At 45.0% G+C, this 18,579-nt stretch overlaps 1 protein-coding gene across 6 annotated transcripts; it reads left to right on the top strand.

Annotated features, from left to right (window-relative positions):
• The first annotated feature begins 65 nt into the window (after positions 1-65).
• Positions 66-17,904, top strand: STRA8 (stimulated by retinoic acid 8). Of its 6 annotated transcripts, XM_053405536.1 has the most exons (10): positions 1,408-1,733; positions 3,005-3,150; positions 4,351-4,548; positions 5,057-5,132; positions 6,272-6,356; positions 6,852-7,010; positions 9,121-9,403; positions 13,306-13,382; positions 14,950-15,061; positions 17,611-17,904. In XM_053405536.1, exons 3-10 carry the CDS (start codon positions 4,357-4,359, stop codon positions 17,683-17,685), a joined length of 1,059 nt encoding a protein of 352 aa, XP_053261511.1. In that variant the 5' UTR covers positions 1,408-1,733; positions 3,005-3,150; positions 4,351-4,356; the 3' UTR covers positions 17,686-17,904. The 6 variants fall into 6 exon arrangements, with proteins under 6 accessions (XP_053261514.1, XP_053261509.1, XP_053261511.1 ...); XM_053405539.1 differs by lacking the exons at positions 1,408-1,733; positions 3,005-3,150 and adding an exon at positions 66-223; XM_053405534.1 differs by lacking the exons at positions 1,408-1,733; positions 3,005-3,150 and adding an exon at positions 710-1,310.
• Positions 17,905-18,579: the final 675 nt, after the last annotated feature.

The following is an 18,579-nucleotide window of genomic DNA, read 5'->3' as shown; positions in this document are numbered from 1 at the left end:
GCCCTCGGTTCCCCCAGCACCGCTTTTTGCTAGAATCGGTGTTTGGCGGCCGGCGGGATCCCGTTGGCTTTTGTTTCGCTTTGAAAGAGAGGAGACTGCGTGGTTTTGTTGGGTTGAAGGCTCGGGCCTGAGCATCAAGGCGGGCGATTCTCTGCAACCGCGAGTTGGAACCTTCCTTACTGTTAAGGGGAAATGCATCGTTTTAAGCACACGTTTCGAGATTGTAAGGATCCCAGATGCCGCAAAAAACTTGCCGACCACCCAGCCAAGGATTTACCTGCCATTAGCACACATGGTGTTAATACTTCATCCAGATCTGTCAGCAGGCACTCTATGGACTCTAATCGTTGTTACTTTATTATTATTATTAGCCAGTTTGCTCGCTCTCTGGGAGAATGTACTTTCCTGCCTTGTTGTACGATCCCCTCTCTTCACGCCCACCGATATATTCCATTGTTATATGAGTATAGCATTCCCCACCCGCCCTCAAGGCCAGAAAAACAACAACAGTCGCACAGGTGCAAGGGGTTTCTAAGTCAGCATCCATGTGTGTTCACTCCTGGAATTTTAAACTGAAATGACAGCAAAGCAACATCTTAAGACGTCTGTGAAACAGCACAACAGCAGCTGTCATTGCTTTCCTTGTAAAATTGCTACATTTTTTTTTGTATGCGTGCGTCCTATTCAACGTTAGCGAGGCGTGCTTCGTGGTCACCCATAAATCATATTCAGTATTTTTACGTTTTAAATTCTATTTGTTTTCTATAGTAAAGCAGCAAGGGAGAATTGTTCTTCCTCAGAATTTATTTCTTTGCTGCCAGGGACGTGCTACGTGTAGTGTAGTAACTGCTCAAGATGACCAAAGCAGCTCGGTCTTTGGGGAAAAGGTGGTAGCTTGTATACCCCAAAATACTACTTCGGGGAGTTGGTCAGACCAGGTTGCCCCACTGCAAGCTGGTGTTTGAAAGTCTTCACTCAAGAGGGCGCCTTACAAACTCTCTCTCCTGCATAGTAATCTGCTTACATGTGGATCCACCACTCGCCTTTTCCCTCCCAAATGCAACTTAAGCCCTATCTTGGGTGGACTGGGCGCGAGCTACACGTGTCAGGTGTTTCATCCGCTAGGCACGTGCAGAGGAAGTGACCCGGTTTAAAGGAGACACCCAGCGCGTACAAACGCTTTCTTCCAGCACACACAACATCCGGTCTAAATTGGGTTGCGTTGCGTTTACACGGAGATACTCAAGGGACGGTCACCTACTTCATGCTCGTGTGAACACTGCGCTGCACCAGAAACACAAATGCAGGCGGTACTTAATTATGGGTGTATCAAGCGTAAACAACTTCCGTTCCATGTACTGTACTGTACTATATTCTAACCTATACCTATGTTAAGCGACACACGAGTAAATACTGTTTGCTGCCCGGTACTTTAATACCCCCTCACTCAGCTTCACCCACTTTCCCAAATCTCCGTCCCCGCTTCGCCTCTTTCTCCTTTTCTGCCGCTCCCCCGTTTTTCTTTCCCGCGTTTTTGTTGCCCTTTTCCAGCCCCGCTACCAGAACGGCCGGCTCGACACCGAAGCTTTCCTATTGGCTGCTGGAGATGCCTCCTGCGCTCTGATTGGCTATGCGCCTCTCGGCTAGCACTAAGGCGAGGGGATAGAGCGGGAAGGCGCGCGGAGGGGCGCGTGCTGCGAAAGCTGCGCTGCTGGTTCCTAGCTTGGCGCAAGGTGAGCTGGAGGAGCAGGCGCCGCCTGAAAAGCATCCTTCGCGTGAGGCATCTTCTGCAAAGAGGCGTGCAGTGTCTTCCTCTTGTATCCCAGGGCCGAGTCTGCAAAGGGGCAGAGGGAGGCTGGGGGCATAAATTGGAGAAGGAGTTGGCTTCCCTAAAGCAGAGCAATGTCTGGGGGGAAAGGCGGTGAAATGTAGTGGAGAAACGGGTGGGGCAGGTGGGATTGTAGATATTTTTCAGCAGCAGCACCGTGGTTGGAGAGACAGCAAATTCCTCTCCCCCGCCTTGAAGTCAGTTGGGAACGTGGGTTTTTAAAAATAATGGAAAGGCTGGTTTGAGACAGCACCGAACTAGTTGAAATTTGCTGTCAGTATTCTGTCTATATGAACTGCAGCTCTCCAGGGTTTCAGAAAAATTCCCAGTGCCCGCTGGGCGATGCCAGGAATCCCAGGAGCTTTTGAAGTAAGGCAGGTGGTCTGCTACCACTGAGCTACGGCCTTCCCCAAACCTTAAAAACACTTTTCTTCTAAATACCTGTTTACTCAGATGTAAGACTGTATTTGAAAAATATCACAGTGGGTTTAAATGTGCTCTTGAAAATACCAAGTGGGAGGGATCAATCCTGTGGTTACTCAGTGCCAACTGAGTTAACTATATATTGCTGTGGAGGAGAATAAGAAATCCACTGACACATAATTAACAGGTGATACCAGACTGGTATGTAAATATCAAGAGCCTTTCCACTCAAGATTTGCAGAACTTGGCAGGAGTCTGCAGCACTGTTTGTTTAATTCAAAATATCAAAAATGAATTATTTGCTTCTGTTGTATAAAATCTCTAAGTGCTGTTTGGAGCACAGTCCTTATTCCTTTCGATATATATTTACAGAACTAAATACTTTTGGCGGCAAAGGAAGGAATAAGCCATGAGTCACACCTCAGTTACAGCTGGTTTTATCCTAGGATCTCAGTAGGACTGGAGGGATGTAATATATGCTCTGTGTTGCAAAAAGGGTCTGTGCAAGCCTCTTGCACTGTTCTTGAATGCAAAATAAATGTGCCCCCCAATCCCAAGCATATTTATTTGGAACTAAGTCAGTCCCACTGAATCCAATCAGATGTCCAGTCAGACATAAGCATGCAGAATTTCAGCCTTAAAGGATGTGGCAGAGATTTGTCAAGAGGATGTCTGACTAAAACAGTGGACCTATTACTTGTGGGTAATAGGGTAACTATTTTCTTCCTGGCCACAATTCTGTTTCTTCAACAGCAGCTTGACATACACTGTGAAAGCACACAACAGTTTTCTTATCAGTTTACCTCTGGCCCGGCCCTGGTGTTTCCTGAACCAATTTGATGTAGTGATTAAGAATGCCAGACTAATTACAAATCCCTGTGCAGGCATGTTGCTAACTTGTAAGTATAATTTACTTCTCTGAAACAGCAGCTAGGTTGGTAAAGCTGTGCTGGCTGAATTTCGTCAGGTAGAGTTTTGTGTGACTGAATGCTCTGCAAAAATATTAAAAATTAATGAACATAAAAAATTAGGTATTTCCTCTTCTACTCCCAGACTTGCTGGTTTTCAGTATATGTACAGTGGTACCTCAGGTTACAGACGCTTCAGGTTACAGACTCCACTAACCCAGAAATAGTACCTCGGGTTAAGAACTTTGCTTCAGGATAACAGAAATCGTGCTCTGGCAGCGGGAGGCCCCATTAGCTAAAGTGGTACCTCAGATTAAGAACAGTTTCAGGTTAAGAACGGACGTCCAGAACGAATTAAGTTCTTAACCCAAGGTACCGCTGTAAAAGATTGTGTTGTTGTTTTCCCCGTAGGTGAACTCCACCTGCAGGCTGACATGGTGAAATGCAGACATACAAGTTTTCTGCTGTTTTTAATAACTGGGCTTCTGTGGTGGGAAAAGTGTCATCTGCTAAATTTCGTTGTGTGAGGGTTTTTTCAGAGGACATGAACAGGGCCTAGGAATGCTAATGGATAACAAGGACTCAGAGCTGTCTTTAAGGCTTAACAGAGGCTACAAGAGACCATTGGTTTGGTCAACCCAAGTTAAAATGACAGCCTGACCAGATTGAGCATTAATCTTGATTTGTTTTTACAGGTTTGCAGGGGGCTATTTATCAAGCATTTGTTCTGATTTGTTGTGGGGAGGTTATACAACATCCCACACTTTCCAGTGCGTTTACAATTTCCTTATCACAAAAGTCCAGTTGTGGGAGGAAAACAGGTTTGTTGCACAAGAGCTCGAAATCATATTTAATTACACAACCTGAATTTGCTGGTTTGAAAATGCTTTGAAATGGGCTGCTTTAAAAATAAAACCCACATTTTTTCTTGAGATGCATTCCTATTTTGGCCTTACTTCAAATACTCTTTGCACTTCCTATTGTATTTTATTTTTCTGGCTGGGTCTTCTTTTCTTTATTACATGGATATAGATTACCTACAGTGACTTTCTGATCATTTTAGCACTTAGCAGGCATCAACAAGGTAGGGGGTGCTGGGGCTCATGTTGCTTAAAATCAGTTTGCTTTGTTGCACTTACCACTGCTGATATTAAGCTGTTTTTTAAGCAGTGGAATGACATTGTCTTACAGCTTTTGATGGAGACACCTGGAAATTGTAGCACCCCATATGCTAGAGTGACTTCTAAGTATCGTACACATCTGCAGGATCCAAAGTCACAAGGGGGCAAAAGACGGTTGTCTCAGGCACGCAACAGAGCTACCTTGGCAGGACTTTTCAACAACCTACGAGAAACAGTATATTCTCAGCAAGATAACTCCACATCAAAGGTATAGAAATAACTCGGAATCAGCACCTATGGGCCCATCTGCACTATTTTTAAAACACTGTTGTTCCTCTTTAAACAGTCATGGCTTTCCTCAAGGACTCTTGGGAACTAGTTTGTTTCCAGGAGTGCTGTGAATTGTTAGGAGACTCCAGTTCTCCTCATAGAACTACAGTTTCTGGGAAGAGAGGTTGACTGTTAAGCCACTCTGAGAATTATAGCTCTTGGAGGAGAATGTTGGCTTCTGAATCCATCTTTTGTTTATGTGTTTTGAGGAATACAACGAAGGGTCGAAACAATCTGCATGAAAGGCTATGCATTTCCTGACTTGGTGGGTATTTATTTACTGTGCTGTCTTCCTTTGCTTTTCATAATCCATTGTACAGTATTTGAAGTCTTCAAATGGATGTTTGGCCAGCAACAAGAAGACGATCAGAAAAATCTAAGGCATATTAAAATGTTAATCTGCTCAGAACACAGCTAGATTGGGCCTGTTCTCTGTTTTTGTTTAGTGTCAGGTTTTATGCAAGGCTAAGAATTATATCCAGGAGCTGGAGAAAACCTTGGAAAACTTGCTGAAAATGAAAGGTATCGTACCAGCACCATGACACCTCATTTAAATATGAAAAACCTTTCCCCTGACTTTTTCAGTAGGAAAATGTACTAGGCAGACATGACTAAAGAGGTAAACTGTCCCTGCAGATGGCTGAGGTTCTTGTTCCTTCTGACATACCATCCTGAGCCTGGTTCTTCTTACAAATAGTAGGTGAGGTGGTAAACCTATGTCTTCAACTAGGGATGTTGGAGAATTCTAATGGAAACAGAAGCAGAAATTGCCACTGTTTGTGCTTTTGTCCCAAAGTGCAGAACAGAAATCAATCCAGCAATTACAATTGGTATTCACTTCTTTTTAGTCTGCAACTGATACCTAATTAATGACCTAATTTTAAACATTGTTCTGACTTTTCCTTTACATTGAAATGAATGGCCTAGGAAGGATTCCATCATTAATTATTTCATGCCAGGGTCTCATTCTAGCTCACACCTCCTGCCCCCTGCAATTTATTATGGGGGAGGAGCTTGCACTCAAAGATGAACTATGTGATTGAGTCATATGTATTCTGTCCCTCAGTGTGTTTCAGTAAATGCAGAAGGCGTGCTAGATTTGGACTGGAGAGACCTCAATTTTAATCTTTGCTCAGGCTTGCAGATTACAAATTATCCTTTGGTGATGTCACTTTTTCCCCAGGCTATCTTGCCTCTTCCTTTCCCCCCATCTGACCCACCTAGTAGTGGCTCTCCGGAGGCTTGGGCAGAGTTCCTTTCTCATCCCCTGTGCTACCTGCTCCTTTCATGCTGGGGACTGAGCCTTCTGCATGGCACCTTCCAAAATAAAGTTGCGGGATTTTTCTCTGATCCCTCATAGGCCCTGTCTTCTCTGGCTTGCTAACTTGATTGTATTTCCTTCTGGAATTTACAGTTCTAGTGCTTATTTCGTTTTACTCTGCTTTCCCCTTGGTTTTTACATTGTGATATATAGTGTGTTTCTTTATTGTAAGGTGTTTTGAGCATAAAAAAATAGGATGAGGATTTAAAAAATATATACCGGTATCTTGTTGGTAACTTATGAAGCCATTTACCCACATCATTTCCTTGAAATGGGCCTGGTGTGAGAGAGCTTCAAAAAGTGCCACTTTGTTGATGGGTGCTCATTCTTCTGGCAACAGAGGTTTTAAATCTGGAGGATGGCCATCCATCGAGCTTGGAGGAAGTAAAGGAAGAATATGTCAAAATGTACTTCAACAATCACAGGTAAGTCACCGAAAAATATAAATGTCCTGAATTTGTCCTCTTTAAGCAACTCAGAAAACTTTTTTGCAAGCTTCAGGAGGATAAACTGCTTCTGCCTTGTGAGTTGTGTATGTACACACAGTTTCAGGCTATAGAAACAAACAAGAAGCAAAATTACTGCAGAGCAGGCTGAGCCAACCCTTAAAAGCAACTCATTTTGTAGCATCGTATCAGTCCCAGACCCAAACTCCTCTTACATTTGCTTTTCTCTGCCAATGTAGTCCTTTTCTTAACATGATTTGGGTAGCCTGGCAAGTTATTTGGGAGGAAAGTAGCTGCTCATAATAAAAGCTTGTGTCCAATTAAGTTTTACTCAGAGCAGACCTATTGAAGTTAACAAACTAAAATTAGCTAGGGTGATTCATTTCAGTGGGTCTGCTGTGACTGGATAAAATCGACAGCCAGTCAATCTCTCATCCCCTAAATATTTTCTAGCTTTCCTTTTCTTGCTTCTAGTGCTGCTGCATCCCCTCCTTCAAATTCTGCAAGTCAGAGTGGCGCTACCGTCTGGTACGTGATTCAGGAACACGAAAAGACCTCGGTAGGGGAGGATGTGACTCTGAGGCTGACGCAGTCGCCAGCTGCCTCTTCTCCTGACCTCATGGAGTTTGAGCGGTATGTGAAGCTTTTCCATTGTTTCTCTCTTTGGAACAACCCACCAGCTAACGTTACAGAGGACGGAATTTTCTGAGTCCTTGCCTGATACAAGAAAGACACCAATAGCTGCAGGATAGGGTAATTTCTGTGGGTCTGACTTCTCCCTTCATAGGACTCCCTAACGAGAGAAACTGTACCCTGTGGAAATTCTGCTGAAGTGATTGGTTACCTTTGTATAGGGTAAATTATTGGGTTCTCTTTGCTTTTATTATGTATTTTGCATTTTTTATATTGTCATTGTTATATTTTATGTTGTTAGCCACCCTGAGATCTATAGGTATAGGGCGGTATACAAATTTAATTAATCATAATGGTAATAATATAGTCCCTGACACTTTTGTACTGGCATACATAACATAGGAAGGCTACAGGAAAGCAGCTCCATTTGTCACAGAGCTTTGCAGCTTTCAGAAAATTCTTTTCCCCTTTGAATAAAGGAAATGTTTGCTCACATCTGTCATAGTCAACAGAATAGCTTAAATGGCTTGAGCACTGTAGAACACACCCACCCACCCATATATATATATGGGACCTGGGTGGCGCTGTGGGTTAAACCACAGAGCCTAGGACTTGCTGATCAGAAGGTTGGCAGTTCGAATCCCCGCGACGGGGTGAGCTCCCGTTGCTCGGTCCCTGCTCCTGCCAACCTAGCAGTTCGAAAGCACGTCAAAGTGGAAGTAGATAAATAGGTACCGCTCCGGCGGGAAGGTAAACAGCGTTTCCATGCGCTGCTCTGGTTTGCCAGAAGCAGCTTAGTCATGCTGGCCGCATGACCCGGAAGCTGTAATCTGGCTCCCTCGGCCAATAAAGCGAGATGAGCACTGCAACCCCAGAGTCGGCCATGTTTTGTTGATACAAATGACAAGCTAAGACCTAGCTTGATGCACATTTGTGATGACTTATCATCTATTGCCGTTTTTCTTAAGTATTATATGCCCACCACATAACATAATGTTATAATTCTGCACTATAATTCCGCAATTCTCTTGAGGGTCAGGCTGAAACAGAGGTATCAATCCAGCTTGGCCAGCAGGTGGCGCAAGCCTGCTTCTCTCATACACTTTATTGTGGCCTTTTCTAATTAACAGATACTGAGTTCTTTGACTGTCCGCAAAAGTTTTAGCCAGCAAAATAAGTGCTTTACTCCTCACAAAACCTATACTACTCTTTTGTGGTTTCTGCTCCCTCCCTTCCCACCTTCAGTGATACTCCTTAGAGCAATTCTGACCAGGTCTGTCACGACAAGAGTGAATAACTGGCTGTTGCTGTGCAATAATAGGGCAAGCACATGTGTCCTCTTTACGTCACTGATTCTCCTCCAGTAATTGGTTCTTTAATCAGATGTGACACAGTTGTGACCTTCCCTTTTAGTGGTTGGTTAGCTCAGCTGGTAGAGCATGAGAAACTTAATCTGTGGGTCATGAGTTCGAGCCCCACGTTGTGCGAAAGATTCCTGCATTCCTGGGGGTTGGACTAGATGACCCTTGGGGTCCCTTCCAACTATGGGTCTATGTACTATGGCTAGATAGTTGGGCAACACAAGAAATCAACTCATTCTCTCCCCCCCCCCATGCATCCACCTACCCTAAACCATAATTCAGGGGAACTTCCAGTGAGTTAACAGGCATAATAGACTACTGAATAGGGCGACATGTTTAACACAGCTGAAAACAAGACCATATGTGTTCAGTCACCAGGAGAAATGCAGGGTGATTCCCTGGCTTGATACTTTGGTGTACAAAGAGAAGGGCCCATTGCTATGTTGGTGGTTCACTTGTGCATGCAGAACGTCTGTCCCAGGTTCAGACCTTGGTTAACTCTATTTAAAAGAAGAAGAAAAGGGTTCAGATAGCAGGAAAGAGCACTCTCTGCTTGATCCTCCTGGAAATCTATTAACCATTAGAACAGACCATAAGCTGACCTGGGACAAGGCAGCTTCCTAAATTGTGCAACCTTCTCATGGCTACTACTGAATATATGAGTCACAAAAGGGACCTCCTGGTTGGTCTCTGCACTATTGCTATCCAGACCACATTCTGAAAGCCATCTCCTTTCCTCTCTTATCTAGATACTTACATTTTTACAAACAGACAGTAGACCTGCTGGTAGATAATGGGGTTGTGAGCCCCGAAGACGTTACTCTTCCTGTGGTGTCCACAGCCGTTTCCCACCTGTGGCAGGGCCTCCCTGAAGAGAGGAGGGACGGTGTCCTGCAGTACTGTAATCAGAGGCAGAATTTCATCACTGAGGTCAAGATGGCTTCCCAAGAGCCTCCTTGTACTGAGGGCAGTGTGAGGGACAGCGGAGCTAGTCAGGAAGCCAGCGGTTCGCTAGTATCCACACCAGAGGAGGTGAGAACGAATCACTCTTAAGGTAGGATTCAAGCTTCAGAGTTCTAACCAGGACTGGCTCTAAGGTTGAAGTGTCCCCAAGCAAAGCGCCTTTGGCACTGTGGGTTAAACCACAGAGCCTAGGACTTGCTGATCAGAAGGTCGGCGGTTTGAATCCCCGCGACGGGGTGAGCTCCCGTTGCTCGGTCCCTGCTTCTGCCAGCCTAGCAGTTCGAAAGCATGTCAGAGTGCAAGTAGATAAATAGGTACCGCTCTGGCGGGAAGGTAAACGGCGTTTCCGTGCGCTGCTCTGGTTTGCCAGAAGTGGCTTAGTCATGCTGGCCACATGACCCGGAAGCTGTATGCCGGCTCCCTCAGCCAATTTAGCAAGATGAGCACCGCAACCCCAGAGTCGGCCATGACTGGACCTAATGGTCAGGGGTCCCTTTACCTTTTTATCCTCCACCTGTAGCGTCTGCAAGAAGCAGGGCCTCCCTCTGACAGCAGGTAGTAGTGTCTTAACCAGTGTGCTCTAAAAAGGGCAGGCAGCTGATCCAACTGACTGTTTTATTTCGCTGCATGGGATTTATAGCCAGTCTTGCACCATAATGTCCCAGGGCATTGCTTATCAATGAAACAACAATCACACCAGGCACACCTTACCCGTAGAGGCTCGGGGCGCCAGTTTCTGGAGGGTACCAGGCGAGAGTCCGGGGAACACGGAATGAGTGAGTGAGGGTGCGTGCGCCGCTCCCCTCAAGCGTCAGCTCGGTTTTTTCCCTTTTAGCCTGCAGGCGCCGAATTCTGCGGGGTGCCAGAAGGCTAAAAGGGAAAAAACTGAGCCGACGCTTGGGAGTGGCGCAAAGCGCGCATCGACGCAGGTCTGCGCGCTTGGTGTGCTGCCTGCCGTGGCCACTGTGGCACAAAGCGAGTGGCCAGCTGAGCCAGGAGGTGCTGCGTCCGGAGGAGCCACCCTCCAGCCGCTGCCCACTTTCTCCAGCCCTAAAAAAAGGTCAACAACTCTGGGAAAGGCGGGGGTGCCAGAGGGATCTTTGCACCATGGTGCCGGATATGCTTAAGACGGCCCTGAATCACACAATACATAAGTAAATAGTCAATAAAATAAACAGTGTCAAAACAATACCAAAGCAGGCAATAAACTATTTCAGGTGAATGGCTTGTTAAAATCCTCAGCCCACTCCCAAATGCTGGAGCACAGTGCCTCCAAAGTAGGATCAGTCTAGCAAATCACTTTCGGTGTTTTACTGACACCGTTTTTATTGTTCTCTTTTGTTGCTTTTTTCATTCTATGTATCGCCCTGCTATGACAGGCAGTTTTACAAATAATAAATAAATGAATACATTGTGATAAATTAAAATTACGGCTTGACTGAGCTGCTCAATGCTTCGAGGAGCATTTGACTTGGATTAATAAATAAATTAATCCAGATGCAGCTTGTCACGCTGGCCACGTGACCCGGAAGTGTCTGCGGACAGCGCTGGCTCCCGGCCTCTAGAGTGAGATGAGCGCACAACCCTAGAGTCTGTCAAGACTGGCCCGTACGGGCAGGGGTACCTTTACCTTTACCTAATAAATAAATAAATCTGATGAAACAGAAATCCGGGAGGACAGGCATCAGCAGTGGGCCCTGATGGGGTGTTAAAAAGATTCTAGGTTCTGACACTTACCCTGGTTCCTAATCTTCAAGAATGCTGGCACACACCCCAAAAGTGTAGAGGAGGTGTAATGACCTATTTTAAAATCACTAGGATAAATTATAAACTCAGAAGGCAGGGCAGGTCCTGGGAATAAATGGCAGGAGTCATTAGGCAGGTGAGGAAAAATTACAGCACCTGTTTCCAACAAAAACTGTAAACCAGAGGTTCTCAGCTAAAGTGACCATCTTGAAATGAAGGAAGAAAAATGTTTGAGCCCCTCCAGACAAACAGCACGGTGACTGGGCAGGCAGGCAAAACTCACTTATGGAGAAGGGTAAAGAGGTCAGCAATCAAAGCAAGCAGTAGCATCAGCCCCATGTAATTTGAATGGGTGGGTGGGTTTACATATAGAAATTTTATGAAATAAATGAATAAAAGAACAATGTATAACAAGCAACAAGAGACCCATGTATTTGGAAAAATACAAAAGATTGCATAATTTAATCTTGACAAGGTTGAGCTGCCAATATGAATAATTAAGGTTAATATTAATATCAGGGGTTGGCAACGTGCAGCCCATGAGCCAGATGCGGCCCACGAAGACCGTTTTACCGGCCCACAAGCTGCCCCTGCACCGAACTGCCCACTCAGTGAGTCCCCCGCGCACTGCACTAAACTGACACAGTGCGAAAACTCGCTGAGTGGTGCCCATAATTGCATCTGTGCATGTCTAGACTCCAAAAATCGCTTCTGCGCAGGCGCTATTTCCGGCGTCGCGCTGCGCCAGTCCAGCCCACGGACGATCTCTGTGGGAGTGATCCGGCCCATGGCCGGTAAACCTTGCCAACCCCTGATTTATATGAATGAAATGAATACCGTGTGTGTGTGTGTGTATCTCTGTGCTTACATAGAGTAAATGTACAAATTCCATGCAGAGGTACAGTTCATGAGACTTTGTGATGTTACTAGCCAATCTACCAATCATATTCCTCATATTTTATCTATTGGCTTGATTTCGACCATCACGGCTAACCAACTAGTCAGTCTAATCAAGCAGCAAAACTTCATGCACTGCCACTTAATCAGTTCTGCTGAGGCAATATCATTGCTTTGCAAAGTCTCCCTTCATATAAAGAGAATAACCATACCCTGTGGGAGTTCTCCATGCAGTGTTGCTACTGAAAGTGTAAAAGCACATCTCAGGTTGAGACAGTGGCTTGGTTGATCCGTTATGCTAAGCCAAACCATGGCTTAGTAGAAACAGGAATGTGCAGCCTCCCAATGTTTTGCTGTGCTAGGCTTAGCTAAGGTAAAAGGGTAGCTTAGTGTGCCATCCAAACCTGGGATTGTGACTGAGGAAAGGTGGAATATCAATGTTTTAAATAAATAAATGAGTAGGAGAGAGAGACCTATGTTATGTTAGTGTCTGAGACATTAGTTGTTGTGATTAACTCAATATTCCTTGAGCCATGAAGAAGGCCAGGGATGAGGAACCTGCGGCCCTTCAGATGTTCCTGGACTCCCACTTCTCATCACCCCTAGTCAGTATTCAGGAATGATGGGAGTTGGACTCCGTCAACATCTGGAGGGCCACAGGTTCCCCATCTCTCCTCGCCTTCACACTTGAGGAATCTTGGTTACAACTAGGCTAAAACAGAAACATAAAACACAGATACAGTTCACATGCTGCAGATACATTCACTGTGTTATAGAAAGGTGGTTTAAACCCAGTTACGTGCACACAGCCGAGTTGGATCTGGAATCCAGATGATGCAGTTTAGCACAATGCTAGAAAAGGATGGAGCTACCAGCACGATCCCTACCTTTCACTGAAGCTGTTGAGAATAACTGACCCAGATTCAAGGGTTACAGAGAATTAAAAAGTGACGCTCACAGTGAAACTAGCTGGCTTCTGTCCCACACTTTTTATTAATTATGGCCAACTCTTATAAAACCAGGAAACAAAACACAACCTACCCTAATAATAGCCTGTGTTTTTTTAAGAGATAAAAACTAGATTTTTAAACCGACGATTGACACTAAAAGCTTTATTGCTCATGAGTTCCAAGTTCCTTCCTTCCATGTTTGTCCATCTGCATTCCTTTGTCATGCAGAATTGTGAGGTGTGTGCTTTTGTTAGATATAGTGCTCTGCAGAATACCTTCCCGTGTTGTCGTTGTGAGTGGCATAGTGTTCAAACAAGACACTAACACCATATCTAGCTGAGAGCTAGTATCCAAAATGCCATCTCTCTCTCTTTTTAGATCCTCTTTGAAGATGCATTTGATGTGGCAACTAGCTTCCTGGATAGAAATGAAGCCCAAGAAATGTCCAGCCAAAGGTAATAGGCTCAGTTCTGTGGACTGCCAAGATCATGGGTTGGCAAACTAAGGCCCGGGGGGCGGATCTGGCCCAGTTGCCTTCTGGATCCAGCCCAGGAATCGCTGCGTGGATTGGTGTGGGGATTCTGATTGTTCGGGCTGCGCCATTCCCCCCCTCCACACACATACACACCACAGCGGCGCCTCCTCCCTCCTCCTGGTTTATCCCCGCCCTGCCTAGAGGAGGAAGGGGATGGGCTTTGTTGAACCACGGTTGGCTGAGCGCCATTTTTAGCAGCCCCTCTCCGGAGCCAGCCCTTTCATGCTGCTCATCATCCCGCCTCCACCAGCCCCTGCCGCTTGCAAGGCACTGGTAAACAGCCACCGGGGCTCATCCAGTGCTGTGGAGAAGGGAGGGGAGAGTCGGGGGGATTATTTCCCCCCCAAAAAATAGCCCCCCCAAGGTCTGAGGGACAGTGGACCGCCCCCCTGCGAAAAAAGTTTGCTGACCCCTGGCCAAGATCATAGCATAAATCACTATTTCACTCCACGACCACCACCTCTCCTTAACAATGCTTTGTAGGTTGGTGGAAAACCTTTCTTTTTAAAGGTGGCTCTGGATTATAAATGGTTGTTTTATTGAAATGGTAATTAGCTGTTTCTGTTTTTTATATCATCTTATTTCTGCTGTATTCTGGCATGTCTTTTATTTTTGGCTGCTGTTTTAGTGTTATTTTTAAGTGATGTTTTAAAAATGCCAGTTCATGGCTTTATTTCTGTTGTTAGCTGCCGACCTCTTGTAGGGAAAGGCACAATAGAAATGTTTTAAATGAATGAATGAATGATTGGGCGAGAGAGAGAGAGAACCCTATTTTGTTAGCGCCTGAAGCATTAGTTGGTGTGACTGGCCAATTTATTCATTAGTTAGAAACTGAAACATTTCCTGATCATCCATTGTGTAAATATATAGTTATCTCTGCTGCTAATTATTATGTACGGATGTGGATTGTGTTAGTAAGGTAGACTCCCTTTAATTGGCATGACAGCAGAAACACAAGGTTCTTTTCTGTAGCTTATGCTTCCCACTATGACACCTACGGGACGTGGGTGGCGCTGTGGGTTAAACCACTGAGCCTAGGACTTGCCGATCAGAAGGTCGGCAGTTTGAATCCTGGCGACGGGGTGAGCTCCCATTGCTCGGTCCCTGCTCCTGCCAACCTAGCAGTTTGAAAGCACATCAAAATGCAAGTAGATAAATAGGTACCGCTCTGGCGGGAAGGTAAACGGCGTTTCCGTGCGCTGCTCTGGTTCGCCAGAAGCGGCTTAGTCATGCTGGCCACATGACCCGGAAGCTGTACGCCGGCTCCCTCGGCCAATAAAGTGAGATTAGTGCTGCAACCCCAGAGTCCGCCACGACTGGACCTAATGGTCAGGGGTCCCTCTACCTTTACATTTATGACACCTAACAGTTGGTGATCATCAAATTCAGTGTCCATATTGAAAGGAAACAATTGATTTTTCTTAATTTTCCCTTTCCTTCTCCAGGGTAGATGGAGGTCTCACTATAATCTCTTCTTCTGTTTGTAGCTCAGCATTCACAGGCTGTACTTCAGAAAGCCAAGAGGATTACCATCACCTCTACCTGCAGATCATCAGCTTCTTGAAGAGCCTGTTTTTTGCTAACACACAACCATCCCAGGTAGGACTTTGCAAAGTGCTTGTTATAAGGCTGCCCACCCCACCGCCCCACCCAAATATAAACTTGCAGGTAATGTTAGGACCGCCTGTTGTGTTGTTGAAGATATAAGAACTACCACATCACTGCAAGTAGTAGGTTAAATTAATGCACCATTTGAAGGCCTTTTTCAGAATGTCTTGCATATATTTCAGAGCTAATTGGGTGCAACGGCCATTTTCACTTCACATTTGCCTGTTTGTCTCTCGGTCTTTCAATTGTAACATGAGGGTATACCTAACTGCTCTTGGCGATTCAGGTCGTGGGTGAACAGGGCTTTCACAGGGGCAGGTGCCCTATTACAGAACTACTATCCCTAGAGTGCAGCATTTGCCTGTAGTGTGCTTGTTGTGGAAATCCAAACTGTCTGTGTTTGATACATCGATAGCAGACTCATATAATCTGGATGTAGATCTTCTATACAGTATAGCCCAAACAGCAGCATCTATGCACAAGACAGTTCATTTAAGACTGAGCCTGCTGAGGAAGGAAAACAGAAAATGGGGAAGGGGGAATAGAGCAGAGAATCCTGAAGAGGAGCACTGCTGGCTGGTACTCTCAGCAGCTGCACTGTATAGACTATAACATTTTGTGTGCTTGCTGTGAATCCTTCTTTTCTATCTGGCTTAATGCAGCAGGAACCAAATAGGAGGCAGAAGCCAGCACCAGCTTTGCAAGGATTCTTCCAAGTACCCCAGGGAGAAGCAGCAGTTTGGGGGTGCAGGAAGTAGTGGGACAAAGTATTCATAAGGCTGAGAAGGGAAGAGAAAAGAAGCTGTGAGCAGCAAATGCCCTGTGCAGTGAGATTAATGATTACGGGTCTCTAGCTGTTTTTGGACTACAACTCCCATCACCTGTAGCTAGCAGGACCAGCGGTTGGGGATGATGGGATTTATAGTCCAAAAACAGCTGGAATCCCAAGTTTGAAAAGCCCTGGATTAGAGCATAGAAGCAGTACAGATGGATGATAAAAGCCATTTCCTCTGGACAGGAGATCCTGGGAGCTGTAGTTTTGTAAAGGGGGCCTGGGTATCCTGAGTAAATCTCAGCACCCTCACCAGACTAAAATTATGTGACTCATCTGCAGGCTGATGATGACTAAGACTGTCCATCCCAGTCCAACTCATTCATAACAGTAGAAGAGAGATAACTGCAAAGTTTAATTGGGCAGGAATAGCAGGTTTCTAGTTGAGAGATGATGGGCTGAACAGGAAGAAGTAGGAGGACTTGTTTACTTTTTTTTAAAAAAGAAACAGTGGCACCCAGTTTCTTTTTTACATAACTGCAGGAGAATACGCATCAATGAAGAAAAATGTGCAGCTAGGATAACTGGTTTCAGCCACAGCTTTTGTCCTTGCTTAACGCCATATCCATTAAATGCTTCACATTATCCCTAGAGACCAGGATGAGGTGTCAACACAAAGTTCTTCAGGGCTGGGCACATGCATTAAAGTCTGTGACACTATTATCTCTGAACAATATAAGAAGGCCTGTTTGTAATACTGCGTGTATCCTATACTTACAACAGCAACAAATCACACAGTTTCCCATCAGTGTGGAGCAGGTAGAGAAGGCCCAACTGCAATGATCAAAAGACTTAGAACTGCTTTTTGTTTTTAAGAAAGAGGCTGGAACTCTAGAATGTTGAAAGGTGGCTGTCATGATGTGGCACACAGTGATGAAACTTTACAGAACTATGAATCGTCAAGGGAGAGCAAACAGAGTAAAAAAAATACCCATTCTCAAAATACTAGAACTTGGGGCCATTCACCAAAATTGCTTTAGCACCCATTGCCTAGGCATTCCATGTCTGGAGTTAGTATGGTTCAGATTAACAAGGTTTGGCTATTTCTGTTGTACTTTGCTGGGTTAAATGGACATTTGCTCTTATCCTTCAAGGCAGTTTGAACTGCATCCTTTTTCTTCCTTTCTGTTTTTGTGGCACCCTTTCCACTTTTGAAAGGAAAAGGTATTGTTCCGTTTAAAGCAAGAAATGGCTAGCAGAGCTCTTGTTCTTTCTCCTTGTGTGCATGCCCAGCTAACTTAACTTGGCTAACGTTTGCTTCACCTCCACGAAGCTGGCATGTGTGGGTTGGGTAGAAGTGAATTAATGACAGGTGTGCCCATCAAAATCAACAATTATAAACATTTTGCTGAGTGCCAGACTTTGAGCTGCTCCATCCAATGAATCAGTTTGTCCCAGAGCTCACTTTTTTTAAATCAAATAACGGGAACATTAAAACTCCATTGGTATGTGGGAAGGGGGAACCCTGCAGGAAGTAAGTAACTAGATTCTGCTAGTTATCATTACCTAGGATAGGGATGGGAGATCTGCAGCCCTTCCAATGTTATTGGACACCCAGCTTCCATCAGGGCTGGATGAGGATTGGAGCCTGACCACATCTGGAGGGCCCCCAGTCAGCCTAGAGAAAGAATATTTATTTACCTGTTTTGCCAATGTGATTCACTGCTAATAAGAGCTTTATCCCTCTCCCCCTGCGTATGTTTGACAGGAAGAGGTTCTCCAGCTGGATTATGAGACTGTGATGCTGAGATGCACAGAGACATTTGATGACGAAGATTTGTAAATTAAGATGGTTCTATTAAGCATGTGCGGGGCGGGGTCCTAATTGTTACTTAATGACACCCCTCAGCCTATGCCACCATGAGAAGCGATGCTGCTTCAATTCCTTGGTGTTCATCATGTTTAAACGAGTTCTGTTTGTTTATACTACATAATTCTTCATCAGTTAAATTATTTGTACTTTTTACATGTATTGCAGTTTGATATTTATAAAGTTAAAATTTTTTAAAAAGAAGTATGTCTGAAATTTGGTGCTGAGAAGTGCAAAACAAGACACGTTGGGAAGAAATAGCCACCATTTCTACTCATAGCATATAGCATAAAGGAAAAACTCCCCTCTGGAGAAAGGTTGCAGCATTTGGGACTTTTTAGTTTAGAGAAAAGGTGAGTAACAGGTCGCATGACAGAAGCTGGTAAGATTGTGGGTGGCGTGGAGAAAATGGCTATAGAAAAGTTTTTCTCCTTGAAACACTGGAACTTGGGGACATCCAATATTGGAAGTTTCAGGACAGATAAAGCACTTCTTCACACAGTGCATAGCAAAACTATGGAACTCATTCCCACAGCAGGCAGGAGTGGCCGCCAACTCAGATGACTTTAATTCGTGGAGGATCTGCTATGGATGGCTACCAGTGTACAGTGTTACAGAGAGAGCCAGTGTGGTGTAGTGGTTAGGAGTAGTAGACTCGTAATCTGGTGAACTGGGTTCGATTCCTCGCTCCTCCACATGCAGCTGCTGGGTGACCTTGGGCCAGTCACACTTCTCTGAAGTCTCTCAGCCCCACTCACCTCACAGAGTGTTTGTTGTGGGGGAGGAAGGGAAAGGAGAATGTTAGCCGCTTTGAGACTCCTTCGGGTAGTGATAAAGTGGGGTATCAAATCCAAACTCTTCTTCTAC

This window comes from Podarcis raffonei, chromosome 10, assembly GCF_027172205.1.
Source record: "Podarcis raffonei isolate rPodRaf1 chromosome 10, rPodRaf1.pri, whole genome shotgun sequence".
Lineage (NCBI taxonomy): Eukaryota > Metazoa > Chordata > Lepidosauria > Squamata > Lacertidae > Podarcis > Podarcis raffonei.
This window is presented reverse-complemented; position numbering and strand designations above follow the sequence as displayed.